The sequence below is a fragment of the Schistocerca cancellata genome, chromosome 3, assembly GCF_023864275.1.
Source record: "Schistocerca cancellata isolate TAMUIC-IGC-003103 chromosome 3, iqSchCanc2.1, whole genome shotgun sequence".
Classification (NCBI taxonomy): domain Eukaryota; kingdom Metazoa; phylum Arthropoda; class Insecta; order Orthoptera; family Acrididae; genus Schistocerca; species Schistocerca cancellata.
This window is the reverse complement of record NC_064628.1, coordinates 574862905-574883961: the sequence shown is the minus strand read 5'-3', so window position 1 is coordinate 574883961 and position 21057 is coordinate 574862905. Positions and strand designations below refer to the sequence as shown.

The following is a 21057-nucleotide window of genomic DNA, read 5'->3' as shown; positions in this document are numbered from 1 at the left end:
AAAGAGATAGAGGGGCTGGCCAGTACTTACCTCAGCTCAGTACAGCCGATAGATACACAAAAAACAGAACCGAAAATTTACGTTCCAAGCTTTCGGAACAAATGTTCCTTCATCATGGAGGAGAGAGGGAAAGAAAGGGAAGAAGGGAAAGTGGATTCAGTTACTCACAACCCAGGTTATGAAGCAACAGGGAAAGGAAAACAGGAAGGGTAGCAAGGATGGAGGCACGGTTGTCAGAGGGAAGCCAAAGATATTCTACTGTAAGTACTGTGCCAGCTTCAAACCAAAGAGAATGCATACAGAAGTAGAGAGGTATATAGTATAAAGATAAACACAACTATGTACGATGAAGAGATGCGTGAATGGCTAGACAGGAAAGGGAGAGAGGAGAAGACTGAAGAGTAAATGGGAGTGAGGTTGTTTAACGTAGGTTCAGTCCAGGGGGATGGTGGGATGAAATGATGTGTTGGAGGGCAAGTTCCCATCTCCGCAATTCAGAGGGACTGGTGCTGGGTGGGAGAAGCCAAATGGCACATACTGTGTAGCAGGTTCCTAGGTCCCTAGAATTATGTTGGAGGGCATGCTCCACTACTGGGTATTGGATATCTCCTAGGCGGACAGTTCGTCTGTGTCCGTTCATGCGCTCAGCCAGTTTAGTTGTTCTCATACCGATGTAAAAGGCTGTGCAGTGCAGGCATGTCAGCTGATAAATGACATGTGTAGTTTCACACGTTGCCCTGCATTGAATTTTGTATGTTTTACCTGTAGCGGGGCTGGAGTAGGTGGTTGTGGGGGGGGGGGGATGCACGGGGCACGTTCTGCAGCAGGGTCGGTTACAGGGGTAGGAACCGCTGGGTAGGGAAGGTAGTCTGGGAATGTTGTAGGGTTTAACAAAGATGTTACGGAGGTTAGGGGGGACGACGAAAGGCAACTCTGGCTGGTGTGGGAAGAATTTTGTCAAGGGATGATCTCATTTCAGGGGTTGACTTGAGAAAGTCATATCCCTGGCGGAGTAATTTGTTGATGTATTTGAGGCCAGGATAATAATGGGTGACAAGGGGGAAGCTTCTGTGTGGTCTGGGGGTAGGAACATTGTTGTTGGACGGGGAGGAATGTATTGCTTAGGAGATCTGTTTGTGAACAAGGTCTGCAGGATAGTTGCGGGAGAGGAAAGCACTGGTCAGGTTATTGGTGTAATTGTTGAGGGATTCATCACTGGAGCAGATACGTTTGCCACAAATACCTAGACTGTAGGGAAGGGAGCATTTGATGTGGAATGGATGGCAGCTATCAAAGTGAAGGTACTGTTGTTTGTTTGTGGGTTTGATATGGACAGAGGTGTGGATGTGAGCTTCAACAAGATGAAGGTCAACATCGAGGAAGGTGGCTAAGGTTTTCGAGAAGGACCAGGTGAAATTCAGATTCGAAAAGGTTATGGAGGAAATTAAGGAGTGTTTCTTCACCATGAGTCCAGACCACAAAGATGTCATCTATAAACCTATACCAGGCCAGGGGAAGCAGCTGTTGGGTCTTCAGGAAAGCCTCCTCCATGCGGCCCATGAAGAGGTTGGCACAGGACGGAGCCATCCTGGTTCCCTCGGCCGTTCCCGTGATTTGTTTGTAGATCTGGCCTTCAAAAGTGAAGTAATTGTGGGTGAGGATGAAGTTGGTAAGTGTGATAAGGAACGAGGTTTTTGGAAGATCTTCGGGTGGGCATTGGGAGAGGTAGTCCTCAAGGGCAGAGAGACCATGGGTATGTGGGAAGGGATGTAGCATCTATGGTGACAAGAAAGGTTTCAGGTGGGAGAGGAGTGGGAATGGATTTGAGGCGTTCTAGGAAGTGGTTTGTGTCTTTGATGTAGGATGGGAGTCTGTGGGTGATAGGTTGGAGGTGTTGGTCTACCAGAGCTGAGATATGTTCTGTTGGGGCTTTGAAGCCTGCCACAATGGGACGGCCAGGATGGTTCTCTTTGTGGATTTTGGGTAATAGGTAGAAGGTAGGGGTACGTGGCTCCTCCACCTCTCAAACCCCTGCTTGGAAAACACACTCAGGAGCATCATCCTAGAAGCCAGCTGCAAACTTGTGTTCCATGCCACACACCACCTGGAAAAACTATCCACAGTGCTAGTGCAACACCTAAGAAGTGGGGTCCCTCTCCCTATCCCTCACAAACACCAACCACAACAGAACCTTCAACAACCCCCCCCCCCCCCCTCATAGCCAACAAATCTAGCCTAGCCACCCTACTCAATCTCCCCATCCCAGCATACCACACACAGACCAAATCTCAAATATAACCACAGTCAAATGCCACGTATCACCAGTCCCAATTCAGTTCTAAACCTCTCATCCAGATCTCTCTCTCCTCCAGAGACATCTGTTCGATCAAAAGGCTTAACCTTTAGCCCCATGCCTAAATTCAACCACACTGCCCTGGTTAAAGATCTCCTCTCATTCACCCGGAACCTGAACTGGAAATATCACTTCACTACCCAAACACAGCCCCCAAATACTAGACCCAGTGTTGAACCCTGTCTAGAACAGTTCCGACCGCCTTCTCAGAGGGATCCTCCCCCCCCCCCCCCCAAAACCATCCCTTGCAGACATTTCAGGAATTCCTCACATCCAGTGTTGCCTCCCAGTCCTTCTTGAAGAACATCCCGACAACCCCCAACATCACCCCAGCTGAATCCCGTGCCATTAAGGAGCTGAAAACAGACCGCTCTATTGTCATCCTCCCGGCGGATAAAGGCTCCACAACAGTGGTACTTGACCATGTGGAATATATGGCAGAAGGACTGCGTCAACTCTCCGACACCTAAACCTACAAAGGATCCCATTCCCTCCATCCAGACTGAGCTGCAGAAAATCCTAAAAATCCAACGTCCCTCACAAGGCCTCACAACGGCTTCCATAGACTTACTCACTCCACCTGAGCCACATACCCCTACATTCTACCTATTACCCAAAATCCACAAAGAGAACCATCCTGGCCATCCCATTGTGGCAGGCTTCAAAGCGCCAACAGAATGTATCTCAGCTCTGGCAGACCAACACCTCCAACCTATCACCCACAGACTCCTATCCTACATCAAAGACACAAACCACTTCCTAGAACGCCTCAAATCCATTCCCACTCCTCTCCCACCTGAAACCTTTCTTGTCACCATAGATGCTACATCCCTTCCCACATACCCATGGTCTCTCTGCCCTTGAGCACTACCTCTCCCAATGCCCACCCGAAGATCTTCCAAAAACCTCGTTCCTTATCACACTTACCAACTTCATCCTCACCCATAATTACTTCACTTTTGAAGGCCAGATCTACAAACAAATCACGGGAATGGCCAAGGGAACCAGGATGGCTCTGTCCTATGCCAACCTCTTCATGGGCCGCATAGAGGAGGCTTTCCTGAAGACCCAACAGCTGCTTCCCCTGGCCTGGTATAGGTTTATAGATGACATCTTTGTGGTCTGGACTCATGGTGAAGAAACACTCCTTAATTTCCTCCATAACCTTTTTGAATCTGAATTTCACCTGGTCCTTCTCCAAAACCCAAGCCACCTTCCTGGATGTTGACCTTCAGCTTGTTGAAGCTCACATCCACACCTCTGTCCATATCAAACCCACAAACAAACAACAGTACCCTCACTTTGATAGCTGCCATCCATTCAACATCAAATGCTCCCTTCCCTACAGCCTACGTATTTGTGGCAAACGTATCTGCTCCAGTGACGAATCCCTCAACAATTACACCAATAACCTGACCAGTGCTTTCCTCTCCCGCAACTATCCTGCAGACCTTGTTCACAAACAGATCTCCCAAGCAATACATTCCTCTCCGTCCAACAACAATGTTCCTACCCCCAGACCACACAGAAGCTTCCCCCTTGTCACCCATTATTATCCTGGCCTCGAATACATCAACAAATTACTCCGCCAGGGATATGACTTTCTCAAGTCAACCCCTGAAATGAGATCATCCCTTGACAAAATTCTCCCCACACCACCCAGAGTTGCCTTTCGTCGTCTCCCCTAACCTCCGTAACATCTTTGTTAAACCCTACAATATTCCCAGACTACCTTCCCTACCCAGCGGTTCCTACCCCTGTAACCGACCCTGCTGCAGAACGTGCCCCGTGCATCTCCCCACAACCACCTACTCCAGCCCCACTACTGGTAAAATGTACAAAATTCAAGGCAGGGCCACGTGTGAAACTACACATCTCATTTATCAGCTGACATGCCTGCACTGCACAGCCTTTTACATCGGTATGACAACAACTAAACTGGCTGAGCGCATGAACGGACACAGACGAACTGTCCGCCTAGGAGATATCCAATACCCAGTAGCAGAGCATGCCCTCCAACATAATTCTAGGGACCTAGGAACCTGCTACACAGTATGTGCCATTTGGCTTCTCCCACCCAGCACCAGTCCCTCTGAATTGCGGAGATGGGAACTTGCCCTCCAACACATCCTTTCATCCCACCATCCCCCTGGACTGAACCTACGTTAAACAACCTCACTCCCATTTACTCTTCAGTCTTCTCCTCTTTCCCTTTCCTGTTTAAGCCATTCACGCATCTTTTCATCGTACATAGTTGTGTTTATCTTTATACTATATACCTCTCTACTTCTGTATGCATCCTCTTTGGTTTGAAGCTGGCACAGTACTTACAGTAGAATATCTTTGGCTTCCCTCTGACAACCATGCCTCCATCCTTGCTACCCTTCCTGTTTTCCTTTCCCTGTTGCTTCAAAACCTGGATTGTGAGTAACTGAATCCACTTTCCCTTCTTCCCTTTCTTTCCCCTCTCTCCTCCATGGTAAATTTTCGGTTCTGTTTTTTGTGTATCTATCGGCTGTACTGAGCTGAGGTAAGTATTGGCCAGCCCCTCTATCTCTTTGTTAGTATTTGTTTCGCATCTTTATATGAGATTTTCCATTAATCATTTAATTTCAAGAGACTAACACAGGAAAAAGCAGAAAAGTAAAATTTCTTTACACAGTTATATGTGACAACTTGGAGGAACAGCAATACCATATGAGTGATATTAACTTAATTTAACAAAGTCTTATCACAGTATTCAGATACTATTTCATGAAATAAATTGTACATAAAATTTCTTCAAAATTGGTCTACTATTTTCATTTCTAAATTTTAGCTTGATTGGATTTGGCTGCATTGAAAATACACATGAAAGGGAAAATCCAAAACAATAAATGAGACTTCTGAAGACCTGTTACCTCTTGGTTTAGTTTCACTCTCTGGAAAACCAAGCTGAGGTCTTGTGGGTGAGACATCTCTGCTAGATGTAGGATGCTGTCCAAGGCGAGATGCAGAACTTGATTTTGTTAAGATATTTGCAGCATGTTCATAAATCTTCTCTCGAGCAGCTCGAATGGATAAACCTCCTACAACACCAAAACCTTTTTATTATGTATGAACTAAGCAAGATGATTATGGCTGAAATGACTATTGGATCGATACAAAAGCAAGTGTTAAAGTTCACTGGAAACTTTGTATCAACACACAGGGCATTGGATGGTCTGTAATAAAATGTATAGAGTAGCTCGTCAAGGAGGTTAACATTTTGAGAACAATACATGTTGTGAATAATGTATATCTGCATTCTGCAGGCTACCTGTTATTGCTGTAAATAGTTATCATTCATAGAGTCTATCATATGCATCTACAGGGTTATTACATATGATTGAAGCGATTTCACAGCTCTACAATAACTTTATTATTTGAGATATTTTCACAATGCTTTGCACACACATACAAAAACTCAAAAAATTTTTTTAGGCATTCACAAATGTTCAATATGTGCCCCTTTAGTGATCCGGCAGACATCAAGCCGATAATCAAGTTCCTCCCACACTCGGCACAGCATGTCCCCATCAATGAGTTCGAAAGCATCGTTGATGCGAGCTCGCAGTTCTGGCACGTTTCTTCGTAGAGGTGGTTTAAACACTGAATCTTTCACATAACCCCACAGAAAGAAATCGCATGGGGTTAAGTAGGGAGAGCATGGAGGCCATGACATAAATTGCTGATCATGACCTCCACCACAACCGATCCATCGGTTTTCCAATCTCCTGTTTAAGAAATGCCGAACATTATGATGGAAGTGCAGTGGAGCACCATCCTGTTGAAAGATGAAGTCGGCGCTGTCGGTCTCCAATTGTGGCATGAGCCAATTTTCCACCATGTCCAGATACACGTGTCCTGTAACGTTTTTTTCGCAGAAGAAAAAGGGGCCGTACACTTTACCCATGAGATTGCACAAAACACGTTAACTTTTGGTGAATTGCGAATTTGCTGCACGAATGCGTGAGGATTCTCTACCGCCCAGATTCGCACATTGTGTGTGTTCACTTCACCATTAAGAAAAAATGTTGCTTCATCACTGAAAACAAGTTTCGCACTGAACGCATCCTCTTCCATGAGCTGTTGCAACCACGCCGAAAATTCAAAGCGTTTTACTTAGTCATCGGGTGTCAGGGCTTGTAGCAATTGTAAACGGTAAGGCTTCTGCTTTAGCCTTATCCGTAAGATTTTCCAAACCGTCGGCTGTGGTATGTTTAGCTCCCTGCTTGCTTTATTCGTCGACTTCCGCAGGCTACGCGTGAAAGTTGACCGCACGCGTTCAACCGTTTCTTCGCTCATTGTAGGCCGACCCGTTGATTTCTCCTTACAGAGGCATCCAGAAGCTTTAAACTGCACATACCATTGCCGAATGGAGTTAGCAGTTGGTGGATCTTTGTTGAACTTTGTTCTGAAGTGTCGTTGCACTGTTATGACTGACTGATGTGAGTGCATTTCAAGCACGACATACGCTTTCTCAGCTCCTGTCGCCATTTTGTCTCACTGCGCTCTCGAGCGCTCTGGCAGCAGAAACCTGAAGTGCGGCTTCAGCCGAACAAAACTTTATGAGTTTTTCTACGTATCTGTAGTGTGTCGTGACCATATGTCAATGAATGGAGCTACAGTGAATTTATGAAATCGCTTCAATCATTTGTAATAGTCCTGTACAAATGATTGTCCACCTCTGTAACTGAGTGGTCAGTGTGGCTCACTGCCATGTAGGCAGACCTGTTTCAAATACCAGCCAGGTTGGAGTTTTTATCCACTCAGGGACTGGGTCTTGTACGTATCGCCATTTTCTCATCATTGACTTCAAAGTTGCCGAAACGGTGTCAAATGAAAAGACTTGCACTAGGCAGCGAAATAATCTCAGATGGGGTCTCCTAGCCAAAAATATCATATAGATCATCTATAAATGATAAGTACAGATCAATATTTGCTAATAATTTGTCCAAAAGACAGACATAATTCACTCTCATCATATCTCTGTGGGCTTTCACGTTTACTATGATTACGACACATGTATTTCAAATAAATGTGCATGTTCTGTGTATTTTTATTGTTTTCAAAAATGACAGTTTACTACTTCAAAGCCCAGAACTGCTGCCTTGTCTTCACCTCCATGTGCTTTCTTACAGACACAACTGCGATACAATCATTTAAGTACAAAAGTTCCAGTGAACACTACAAGCCATGTGCCACATACAAAAATCAAACAATTTCTGTCAAGAGTTTATTTACCTGCATTATAAGTTTTAGAGCAACAGTTAAATTTCTTGAAATTTTGATGAAATATTTTCTCGTTTATATGACAAGTAACCTGCCTTGAGAAATATCACTGTCCAAAAACACATTTTATTTGCATCATTTAATTCCAGTTAACATTAAAACTGTAGCATGCAGGAGGCTACAGTTACAAACTTTACTAATCAGTCATTCACATTCAATTATTACACTTAAAATTACTGTTTTCTGAAACGGCAGCAACTATAAGCTACCATCACCATGCACTTCAAAAACAAACGGAAATCAGAAGCAATGAAGTTAGATTTTATGCTCGTAATAAACATAACAGACAAAAGGCTACAACATTAATTCATATTAGTAAAGAAATTAGATCGTTTGAAGATGTAAGCCAAACCAAAACAGCTGAAGTTGCAAGTCTATCTAAAGACACCGATCTCAAACATGCTTAGCCTCATACCAAAATAAAGTTATTCCAAGTCTTAAAACAGTATCAAAATCTAACGATGTTTCAAATCGTTGTTACCTGTGTTATCCCCATTCACTGAGGCATGAAAAAGCAAATTATTAGTTTAATTTCATATAACAAATTATTGAATACTTTCTTAGGTGCGTCTAGCAATTACAAACTATAATTAACGTTTTTGTTAGTTGTTACCAGCAACTCTCTTGCCTCCAAGAAAATAATTAAAAAAATCGATTTTTTTAAATATAAATGAATAAATGAACTGTTGAAGCAAGTTCAATGTTCCACACCTAATGTATCTGGATCTGGTGGTTTTGCAAAGCTGGCAGCAAGGTTAGAAATCTTCTTCTGAGCAATTTCCACTTCCTCATTGGTGACAGGCTGCGTCTTGAAGCGGGCTGTGCGTTTAACAGTAACACGTGGGCCCAATTCAGGTTGCTTCACTGTTTGCTCATCCTTTATCTTCTGATTGAATAGTCGGATACGCTCACTCAGACTTAACTTAGATGGATCGTCCTCATTACCATCTACATTCGTAATAGTTGTAGGACCAAAAGAAAAATCATGCAATTGAAAGAAAAAACTCAAAAAATATAACACAAAACAAAAGAGTAAAGTACAAAATAAAAATTAATTAACCTAAGAGGACTCTATACATTATAGTAAACATTTAGAGCTAATGTCCTTCACAAATGTACCAGACAGTGATGCAATTGGTATTTGATCAGAAGCCTTCCGTGAACATAATTTTTACCCTTATTCCAACAGTTTCCAAGATTATCACCACTCCTCCAGCAAATTATTATTTGTGAAGATAATTAAAAGATTTATGACTGGCTGCAAGAAGTTCAAATAATGACTAAATTTCACACTTTTTTTAATGCCTGTGAACAAGAGGAGGAAAAATATTGACACCACCTCTGGTTAGCAAGATAACATCCAAGTCCACAAGTTACAAAGTGCAACTGAAGTCAATGGTGGTACAGCGGAACAAGAGCTGTAAATGGAACTTGACAATAATAAAATTTAGTTTAACAAAACACACACACACACACACACACACACACACACACACACAGTGAGCATAAAGCACACATTTCTACTAAGATCACTTATTGATGTGTGTGAATTTTCACCTGAAATAACCTGTGTGTGTCTCAGCAGAGCCACTCGAAACATTTGCTTATAAATGACATTGTAAATAATTCCTTTGTAGGGGAATACACTTAACAAGTTAGTAGCATCTTGTCTGAATTTTTTTATTAAAATATTTGTCTCTCTCTCTCTCTCTCTCTCTCTCTCTCTCTCTCCCCCCCCCCCCCTCCCCCCGTCCCTCCCTACCTCTCCCTCTAAGTTTTAGGTAGTAATGGTAAATGTACCTGTTATGAAGCCATCTTTACTTCATAAATTAACAGCCAGTCTCACTACTGCCTTCACTTTTTGCTATTTTCGTGTCATACAAGCAGTTCCATGTGACACTACAACCACATTCTGAAATACCGAATCCTTTTGATACAGCATATTAAAAGTACCATCCTATAGATAGGGACACGAAAATTTGCACACACAATAAAGCAAATTCTGATTCTTAGTAAAAGAATGTGAAATTGGCAGTGTTTACAAAATGTCTCAAAATTTGGCCTTTTTACCATTCTGGTGTGAAAATGTGGTAAAACTGAGAGCTGCAGTTTATTGCTAATGGTAACCGGTAGTTACTGAATGCTGAAACTGGAGTTTGACTTTTTTCCTCAACTCTGAGAATTGTGTATAATCTTAAAATGACTATTGATTTCCCACATAAATAACATGGCTCTAAATGTGACATGAAACAAACACACCCTACTTCAAACACTCTATTCCAGTAACAGTTTTAGTCGTGACATTTCCTAACACTTTTGCAAAATCAATAATACAGAAAAATGACACATTTGTGAGATATCTTTAATATGGCACATAAATTAAACTATATATTTTCATAGTATGTAAGCACAAATATTAAAAACAGGAAATGCTGCACTTAAATTTTGCAAAAAAGTAATTAGAAGTAGTGTCCAAGCACATTTTAATCAAACCTAGGCACCCGTCTACACATATTGAAATATACATTCTTGGTGTCATGTGCCATGTAGTGAGTGGTTGATAAACTGAACAGAGCAGGTTTATGTATCTGTGAAGATAAATTGCCATGTTTGATGATTTTCATACTTATAATTGCTTACTGTAAAAAGGTGCAGTTTATTTGAAGCACCCCATCACAGATATCTCCAAATGTTGTCATTTTTTGGTCTGACTTATTGCATAAAAATCAAAATATTGGGAATCTGACATGGCTGGAAAAAACCACCACTTGTATTCCAAGTTAAAAGTGAAGATTTCTTCATTACTGCAGAAAAATGAATTTCTGGGTATTAAACCAGCAAGATTTTGAGAAATATGAATGTGTGAATAGTTCAGGAAGATATGACCAAAATAATGAAACTCACCACAAGAGATCTTGGTCACAGATCCATCTAAGTCAGTTTTCATGGTCCCACAACTGTTAACTCTATTAATGATGACATGATGTACGGGGTATGTAGAGTGGTAGCGCTGAGCTATGTAAGATATTCTGAAGGTATTTATATACTCTCTTAATTTAGTGGAGAAGCAATGTTTCACGCTAGCAAAATATGTGAACATTGTCAAATGTCTGTTGTTGTGCTGAAGGCAGTTTGTCTTCTGTGTTCTAATTTAGACACCAGGTGGCTGTTTTCACACTATAGTGTAACGTTAAGAGATGCAGTGCATAAGGTCTCCAAATATACCTCTTAAGTTACTACAATGCTTTCTTTTGAAAGATTTTGAACTGTGAGTATTTTTTCTTTGAATGATTAAATTTAATGGGTTTAAAGGACATTTTTTTAATGATATTGATAGTTTTGTCTACAATATCTGTATAATGCATGAGGGGGAGGTTTTTCTTTTATTCTGAACAAAACTGGAACACACTTGTATCATTTTTTTCAACAGTCTCCTTGATGTTCAACACTTCCTGCCCACATTGGGACTCTTTTGGTCGTGTGTGCAGACACTCATGCACCACCTGCTGCAGCTCTTCATTGTAACGAAATTACTTTCCGCCCATTAGCAGTCTGAGTGGTCCAGATGTGTGGTAATCACTTTTTCCAATCCATAGTGGGGATGGTATACTGACCCATAATAGACAATGAAGAAACTATAAGCTGACTATGAGCAAGTATACCTCCCACATGTTTACATGGTGGCAGACCTATGTAGAGCTGATCTTATTTTCCGTTCACTGGTCTGCATTGCATGCCTTAACAAAGAACACCACCACACAATGTTACTGATCATTTGACGAGGTGACTGTTTGCTGGGATGTTGTGTGTGTTCAGTATCCTATGTGCCTAACACCATCTAATAGCAGCCAATCTGAAGGTGCCTGTATCAGTTGATATGTGTCACGGATAAATAAATAATAATTACAACTCTGCACCAAGACTGTTTGTTTCATGATGTTGTAATCAGTCAGTGGGAGGTTTCGTAAGTATGGTGGATGTGGCAGGTTATCGAGGTGCAGGTCATCAATGGTTGCAAGCGATGCATGGGCAGTATGAGGCTCAGCAGTCTCTTGTTGCAAAATGACACCTGCAGTCTGAAGTCCATATCACTTTGATCTTACGACAGGCTGAATCTGATTTTTTAACTTATTAGAACATGAAACACTAGTGATGGTGTTTCCCCTAGTCATGCTGTGTTCCACGTGTTCCACAGCTACACCACTTTCATCCAAAAGTGTGTCAGCAAAACCTGGCAACATCAACAACTTCTTGGTTTTGTTGATGCGGACTGGTGCCATTTCTTGCATGCTCTCTCTGTTTCAAGTTGGCTGTAATCTACCCAGGTTTCATATCCCATAACAATTCTCTCCAAGTAGCCATCACTTTCTTCTCCAAAGTGCCGCAAGAGTTCTTTACAGACACCAGGAAGTCACTGTTTCAGATCAGGAGTGAGCTGCCATAGCACTCACCTAGCACACATTTTGTGAAACTTGAGCACCTCAACAATGGTGTGATGTGCTGAGTCACATCCAATTTTCAGATGTGTGACTATTTCATCCATCATCACCTGGTGATTTTCTATCACAATGGCTTCAACTGCTGCAGTAGACTCTGATGGCCTTACCCATGCACTGAGAATATATCACAGAAGTTGCAGCATTTCCAAACTTTCTACTTCACTCATACACTTACTACAGTGATAGACAAGCATGAACATAATGAACATTCATTAACTGATGGATTTCAATAGGCTACATAACTTCATTGGCCAGAAAACATTATAATGTGATGTTGCACAACATTGCTTGAGAGAGTAGAGGTGATAGAAAGGTTTCTAGCAATAACAACAAGTAGATTTTAAGGCTGTTATTGTCAAGACTACTGTAAAGATCAAAGTGGTATTACTTCATCCATATGGGTGACTGTGTGATGAAATTCACGAGAGTTAATCCTGTGCCAGCATGTCAGGCACAATGATGTATCATGTTCTGGGCTTTTATGTTAAAATATGGTAAGGTACATGAAGGTGCATGCTTCAAATCTCAGATGTTGATGTGAGTGTCTAATTTGTAAAATATTTTGTGAATTAAGTTTAAGACAGCTGAGTGCAAGTTAGAAATCAACACCTGAAAAGGGAAAAAGTCTTTTTTATTTATTTATTATTTTTTTTTATGATAGGATTTGCTCTGAGCTGCGCGGTTAGAGGCGCCATGTCACGGAGTGCGCAGCCCCTCCCGCCCGAGGTTCGAGTCCTCCCTCAGGTGTGTGTGTGTGTGTGTGTGTGTGTGTGTGTGTTGTTCTTAGCATAAGTTGGTCCCTTAAGAATTCAAACACATCTGCTGAACATTTGCTCTGATTTTTTTTTTTGTTTATTCCTTTTGAGTTGGAGACGGTTAGAGCACTAATAGGATTGTAATATTTTTTATGTGACTCAACACCACATCACACATGAAGAGTGGTCCGCATTAAATTTTGTATGTGCGTTTAAAAAAATATTTAAATTAGCATATGGTCAAGCAAAATCATCAATTTATGGTTGTCGTCAGATGTGATTCCATTTTAAAAAACAAACTAAAAGTTTTTTTTCGTTCTTTTTGGTTTTGGGAACTGAACAGAAAATATATTCTTTTTTTATGCAAACCATTAATATGCATAATAGCTAAAGCAAAGATAACATTCTGGAAGCTACTAGCACAATCAGATTAGACATTATTCAAGTTAAAACTTAAATCTTTTGACCTTTACAAAGAGAGTTCAGCACTGAAGGTAAAACTAACGTTTCTGGTTAGTACAACAACGCATGGCACTCGGCATATCCTATCAAAAGAGGCATAAAAACCTGAGATTTATCTAATGACATGCAGCAATCATCACTTGATCACTTTTTAATTTAATAATGGTAGAATTTTGGGTTCTTAGAAAATCATAATTTTAACTGGCTATGACCCCCACCGATCCTCCAGGCTCGTATACCAGATACAGCTATTTTCAAAATACACAGGGCAATATACTAAAAAGGCTATTGCAGTGTATTCAATATTCGTAAGCACTTCATCACACAACCACATTGCTACATTACATTGCCACATTACGCTGCATACAATATACAACCAGCAGATAACAACTAAAAAAGATATGTGATAACAAGAATTAATTATGAGTATGTAAAAGAAAAGCTGAAAAAATAAGCAACTAATACAAAGGCCTCTAACAAATAGAAAATAAAATTCTGCTCTAAAAACCAATTGATTACAGAGCTCTAGGACACCTGAAAAAGATATCAGAAGATGGTCTTCGAATTCACATTTGAACGAAACAAACTGAATGATCCATTGCCTTCCCAACACCCCTAATGTCCAAACCTTTACTCCTCCCCAAACTATTTTCTTGCCTTGAGTTGCATCTGAACCCTTAAGGTGAATTCTCAATTTCAGTTAGAGAGAGTACTCTGAAGCAAACAGATCTGGTGAATAAAAGTGAATAGTGAGATTTACTTTTTAGCAAGGAAATTGCACTAGGTACAAGCAAGCATTTAAACATTCCCCTGGCTTCTTTACATTTCTATGGAGGCACAATTTCTTTTTAAATGATGCCAGCACTATCAAAGTAAAGAATTAACATTGTCTGAGTTTCTGAAGCACAGATTAACTGGTACTAGGATGTTTTGACTGAGGATAATAGACAAGGCACGGAAGTTTTTTTCTTCCTATCAAATATACCTTATATGGATGATTGGTTTAAGGGGGGAGGGGGGGGAGGGAGGGGGAAGGAGCAAACTGCTTGGTCAATGGTCTCTTGTTCCTATAAAACAAGTTCATAAGGGATAGAATAAAATTCCACGCACAAAACCTGGAGAAATGAAAACTGCAATAACTACAGAAGGGCAACAAACACTACAATGGACAAAGTAAGATGAGAAAACCACAGAGAGGTGCAACAAACAGGTAGAAGGGATTAAAAACAAGAACGGCTGGCTGATCACAAGAACAAAAAGGGATGAGCCAGCCATGCTGCAACACATTAGAACCTCCAGCCTAAAAGCACTAGGCTAGAGAACACAGACTGACAAAAGACATAAACTAATACTTAGATAGAATGATAATTCCCCCCCACGTATAAAATGTAAAATTATATCAGCGCTTATCAGGCGGTGTCAGATAAAACTAATGGTAATGAGTCCAGTTAACTGATAATTCTGTACCAGGGTAGCTAAAGTAGGACAGTGCAACTGAGTGTGGGCCATTCTCAACCGGCCACTGCACCGATACTGAAGTGTGTCTTCATGGAGGAGATAGCCATGGGCCAGCCAAGCGCGGCTGATGCGGAGCCAACAGAGGACCACATTGTCCCTGCAGGAGGCCTGCATAGAGGACTGCCACACATCCGTAGTCTCCTTTATGGCACACAATTTATTGGGCGTTTGTAGATTATGTCATTCCGTATACCAAATCCGCAAAAACTTGCGGCATAATATCAAGCGCAAGTCAGTTTCAGAGATGACGATCTCCAGAAAAGGTTTCTGAAAAGTCTGTTTGGCCAGCCTGACAGCAAGCTCATTGACTGGGATTTTGATGTGTTGCGGGGTACAGACAAACACTACTGAACGACCAGACTGTTCCAGGGCATAGACCAACTCCCAGATGGTCGCTACCAAAAGGATGGCGAGGGTAGAACTGATCAATGGCTTGTAAGTCGCTCAAGGAGTCACTACAGACAAGGAAGGACTCACTGGAGCAGGAACAGACGTGCTCCAGAGCACGGGATATGACACCAGCTCCGCAGTGAAAACACTGCAGCCATCTGGCAAGGAGCACTGTTCAATGTGTCCTCTGTGAGCATAAGTGAAGCCAACGTGATCATCAACCAACGAGCTGTCAGTGTAGACTACTTGAGAGCCCTGGGACACATCTAGAACTGAGGAGGAACCGACTCCCTAGGTCATGCAAAATGTCCATCTGAATCTGCGTCCTAGGTATACACCATGGAGGTGTACGTGAATGGGCCCAGACGAGGGGTGGTAAAGAAAAGGACTCCAGCTCAGACAGAATGGGTTGGACATGAACTATAATCACAATCCCTGACCTGGGCTGCCGATCTGGGAGATGAACCACCATGGTTGGGAAAAGGTGATGGCAATTTGGATGCTCAGGAGAGCTATGGATGTGTGCAACACAATTGGTGAGCAGTTGTCAGCACCTGATCTACAATAGAGGTATCCTAGCCTCCACCAATACACCAACCATCGGACTCATCCCAAAAGCTCCTGTCACTAGCCGAAGACCGCAGTGGTGCACTGGCCCTCATAACCACAATGCTGACGGTGCCACTGAATCATAAGACTCCAGGCAGAACTGAACAAGGGCTTTGTAGAGCCACAGCAGTGTAGAGTGATCTGCACCCCAGTTGGTGTTGCTCAGACAGTGGAGGGCACTGAGATGCTGCCAGCACTTCTGCTTAAGCTGACGAAGATGAGGAAGCCAAGTCAACTGGGCATCAAAAACCAGTCCTAAGAACTGATATGTCCCCATTTCAGTGATATGTCCCCATTACAGTGATATGTCCCCATTACATCATGGTGAAGTTCCGGTTCTGGATGAACGGTACAACACTGACAGAAGTGCATGACACACAACTTCAACTTCATGGCGGAAAACTGGAAGCCGTGGGTTAGAGCCCATGACCGTGTCTTGTGGATGGCTCCCTGTAGGTGCTGCTCAGAACACCAGTGCTGGGGCAACAGTAGGAAATGCAAGTCGTTGAATGGCCCTACAGCTGCTGCTAAACCTTTAATGACTACTAAAAATAAAGACACTCAATACTGAGCCCTGCGGGACACCATTCTCCTGGATATGGCGGGAACTACAGGAGGCACCAACTTGGACACAGAAAGTATGGAGCGACAGGTAAAAACGCTGTTCAGATGGCAGACTCGAGGGACACTAAGTTATCAGCGGTAGAGCGACCCTTGCAGAATCACCTTGGCATGGAGCCAGTAGGCCCCGAGACTCCTGGAGCCAACACAAACACCGACTCAGCAGGCGTTCTAGCAGCTTACAAAAAACATTGGTGAAGCTGATGGGCCAATAGCTATCCACATAAAGCAGGTTTTTACCATGTTTGAGCACTGGAATGACACCGCTCGCTCGCCACTGCGTCAGGAAAACACCATCACTCCAGATGCGGTTGAAGATGGACATCGCATGTAGTCCAATGAGACATGTTTAATCACCTGAGTGTGGATGCAATCTGGCCTAGGAGCTGTGTCGGGAAAATGTGCAAGGGCGAGGAGGAGCTCCCACTCAGTAAATGCAGCATTATAAGGTTCACTGTGGTGTGTAGTGAACGAGAGGAGTTTCCCTCCCATCCACTGTTTGAAGGTATGAAAGGAGATGGGATAATTCTCCGATGTAGAGGCACTAGCATAGGGCTCGGCAAAGTACTCTGCAATTGTGTTTGTATCGGTAGATATCTCTTCATTGATGGATATACAAGGAACACCTGTTGAGGTCTGGTACTTGAATACACATTGGATCTTCTACCAGACTTGCGAATGCGAGATATGTGACCCAATGGTGGAGACATACCTCTCCCAACACTCCTGTTTCCATATTTTTATGAGCTGGTGAACAAGGGCACGGAGCCGTTTAAAAGCTATTACTTGCTCCAGTGACGGGTGCCACTGATATCACTGTAGAGCTTGCCTACACTCTTTAGTAGTCTCAGCGATTTCCGGCAACCATTAAGGCATTGTCTTTCCCTGGGGAACCCTGAGAAATGAGGGATCACACATTTTGCAGCATGAACGATCGTTGCGGGGGAGATTCAATGGTGACAATAGATATGAAAGCTTTCCAGTCTGCCTTGTTTAAAGCCCACCTGAGTATGCATCCATGGGAATGACAGGAAGATGGAGACGTGGTCACTTACACTCACGTCACTGTGGGGTATCCAGTGATAGATGGGAGAAGTTCTGGGCTGCAAACTGATAAATAAATGGCCTTGTAAGTACCGTGAGCCACACTAAAATGTGTTGGGGGCTTCAGTATTGAAGAGGCAGAGGTTGAGTTGAGACAGTAGATTCTAGACATATCTACCTCAGAAAGAAAACATGGTGCCACCGCACAAGGGGTTATGGGCATTAAAATCTCCCAAAAGTAAGAAAGATTTATGGAGTTGATTAATCAGTGCAGCCAATATGTTCAACTATATGCCACCATTTAGATGAAAATATAGATTTCGGGCTGCACTCAGCCCTTGTCAGGCAAACTGAGGAGCTACTCAATTGAGAAGTAGCGCCTCTGGTATTGTAAACTGACATGGCTGGGAGAGCGGTGTGCTGACCACGATACGGTGGCCAGACGGAGTTCAGTTTTCTTTTTATAGATTGCAGATGGCTTCTTCCTGCAAAATGAGATTTTCACTCTGCAGCGGAGTGTGCACCGATATGGAACTTCCTGGCAGATTAAAACTGTGCCGGACTGAGACTTGAACTCGGGACCTTTGCCTTTCATGGGCAAGTGGTCTACCAACTGAGCTACACAAGCATGACTCGCGACCTGTCCTGTGTTGACACCTAAGAGTCACCTGCTGCCACCAACTGAGTACCTGCGCGACAGATCTCCATAGAGTATGACGGCCCGGTGACATCTAGGTCCTTGGAGGATGTCAGAATCAGTGGCGTAGCATGAGGGGGGACTTTGAGACCTAGCCTCCTCTGTATTTTTGCTTAAAAAAGATGCAATAGTAATTCATAACAAAAATATAAATAAATTCTATTAAGAGCACTAAATGTGCGAAGACATAAGTTTTGTAGCCTGCGCCGCCGCACCCATATCTGCCTGCTTGAGACTCGACTGTTCCCAGTCTCTGCCTCCCTTCCCTCACCTGGCTGTGTGCACCTGAGTGTTAGTGGGCGCTAATGACCTTAGCAGTTTTGCGCCCTAAAACCATAACAAAAAAAAAAAAAATTTATGAGTGTTAGTGGCATTCCCGGCTCCTCTCCACTTCCCCTCTTCCACGTAGGCCAGTGCGCTGCACTAGCTAGCAGGTATCGAGACTAGCCTCTGCCGCTTCTATGCTGGCTTTTAACACGGAAGTGAACAGTCGCGTGGTTTGTGTTCATAGTCATTCTTGTGTAATTTTAGTGCATATTTTTGTTGTGTCGCCAACATGAGTGAGCCAGCAACTGAAAACCTATAGAATTTTCATTAAAAACGCCTTTTTCTACATTAACGTACGAAAAAACGTATGAACTGAAGGACAAACGACCTACTTCTATACTCAGTGTAGTTTTAAGTGAAGCTAAACAAAAACACACTTTTCAGACAGCCTGGTGTGAAAAGTATGCTTGGCTGACTGTGACTGCAGTTAATAACAGATTATATTGCTATATATGTCTTCTGTTTGGTGGTGAAAAGGAATGATGCAATGAGGGCATTTGTACAATAAAGAATTTTGACAGGAAAGCACAAAAGCATCAGATATCAAAACGTTACTTGCAGAACAAAGAATCATTTCAGTTATTGGGCAGAAGTAGAATTGAGCACCCCATTTCTGAATCCGCTCGTCTGACACCAATAAAATACAACAAACAAGTTGCGTCCAGCAGAATAGTATTGGCTCATCTTATTCAGGCAATTTTATTTCTTTGTTGAACAAGAACTAGCCTTTCGCAGCCATCGAGAAGACGAATCCTCCAGCAACAAAGGTAACTATCTGGAATTTTTGGATTTACTAGATCAAGGAGAGCAGTTAATCTGAGACCATCTGTCATCATCTTCAACCTTTAAAGGAACTTCTCCAGATATACAGAATGATGTAATAGAAATGAATCTGAAATTCAGAACTGTAATTTCATTTCAAATCAGTTTGATGAAACATTAGACGTGTCATGCAAGAGTCAAATGAGTATAATATTCAGGTACTGTATTGCAGAAAAAATTGAGGAAAGATTCGTTGGATTTTACGATGTTTCTGGAGATAAAACTGCTGAAGGTTTGTCAAACATTATTCATGCAGTATTGAAAGAATGGAATGTGGAAGGAAAAGTGGTTAGTCAAACATATGATGGCACTTCAGTAATGGCGGGGAGAGAAAGAGAACTACAACAATTGGTGAAGCAGTTCTGTCCCTATGCACTGTTTATTCATTGTTACGCACACCAACTGAATTTGGTACTGTTACATGCCTCCAAAATCATATGACAAGTACGCATGTTTGTAAGTGATCCCACTGCATTCCATTAGTTTTTCAGCAAATCGTCAAAACGAACTGTATTGCTAACTGAGAAAGGATTTAAACTGCCACCTGCAAGCAACACTGGCTGGAACTTTCGTTCCAGGGCAGTTTCCAGAACATCTAGTCATTTCTCAGGGCTATATAGTGTTTTTAATTATATATTTGACGATACAGACTCTCAGTGGGACCCAGAATCTTTGAGCTGTGTTGTGGGAATGAAACGATGGATGGATGATCCTACGTTTGTCCACTTGCTTTGCTTCTACTGAGGGTGCTTTGTTTATGCATCTCTTTAATGCTCTTCAGTCAAAATGTGTCAGTATAACTGCTTGCCACGATGAAATAAGAACTGTTTTGAGAAACTTACAACAATTAAGAACAGAAACATTCGTTGATGAATGCATTAAATGCAGCTTGTGTTTGAATGGCAACTTATCATTCTGTGACAGTCAAAAGACAACTCACAGGGCACTAACTTACGAGATACTGGATTTGCAAGTTGTTCAGATGAAAAGGTGGTTTCAAGCCCTTCCCAAATTCAGTTTGTTGAACTTTTGAACGAAAAGTGTTTCCCGAACTATCAAAAAGAATTCCCTAAGATGAAACTGCTTCAATTATTAGAATAGTACCCTTTTTTTCAAACAAGAACAACTTGAAAATGAACTGTGTAACATAAGCGCTGATGAGAAAAAACACTTATCTCAAAGAATCCCCTTGAAGTACATTGTCAACAATGATTTAGACTCCGTTTATGAAGAAACAATGAAGTTCCTGCGTTTGGTTTTGACCCTACCCGCAACTACAGCACGCAGTAAACGAAGCACGAGTGCTCTTAAATGAGTGAAGAATTATTTAAGGAATTCAATGACCAACATCTGGCTGTCGTGTTTGTGCACGTTAGCAATAGAAATACACTAGTTTGAGAGCTATCCAGTGACCAGATCGTTGTAGACCGAGTTATAGACTTATTCGTGGAGGGTAGTAGTAGTTGTTGTAGTAGTTGTAGTAGTAGTAGTAGTAGTAGTAGTAGTAGTTGTTGTTGTTGTTTTATTTGATGCATTTTGTTTCATTTGTTTAAATTGTTGTTTACCATACTATTTTGTCTCCCTATAATAACTGCAGAGTCTCCCCAACCTTTACAGCTGCCTGTGGCTACTTCCGCCACTGGTAGG

The 21057-nt window shown here is 42.2% G+C and overlaps 1 protein-coding gene across 1 annotated transcript in view; it reads right to left on the bottom strand.

The window, feature by feature from the left end:
• LOC126175422 (uncharacterized) overlaps positions 1-21057 on the bottom strand; it is a 581488-nt gene that overhangs the window by 382141 nt on the left and 178290 nt on the right. Inside the window, exons 8-9 of the mRNA XM_049922221.1 lie at positions 8378-8614; positions 5254-5421 (exon numbers count right to left, since the gene is read on the bottom strand). Of these exons, the coding sequence (XP_049778178.1) occupies positions 5254-5421; positions 8378-8614 (405 nt within the window). The remainder of the gene's footprint in view (positions 1-5253; positions 5422-8377; positions 8615-21057) is intronic.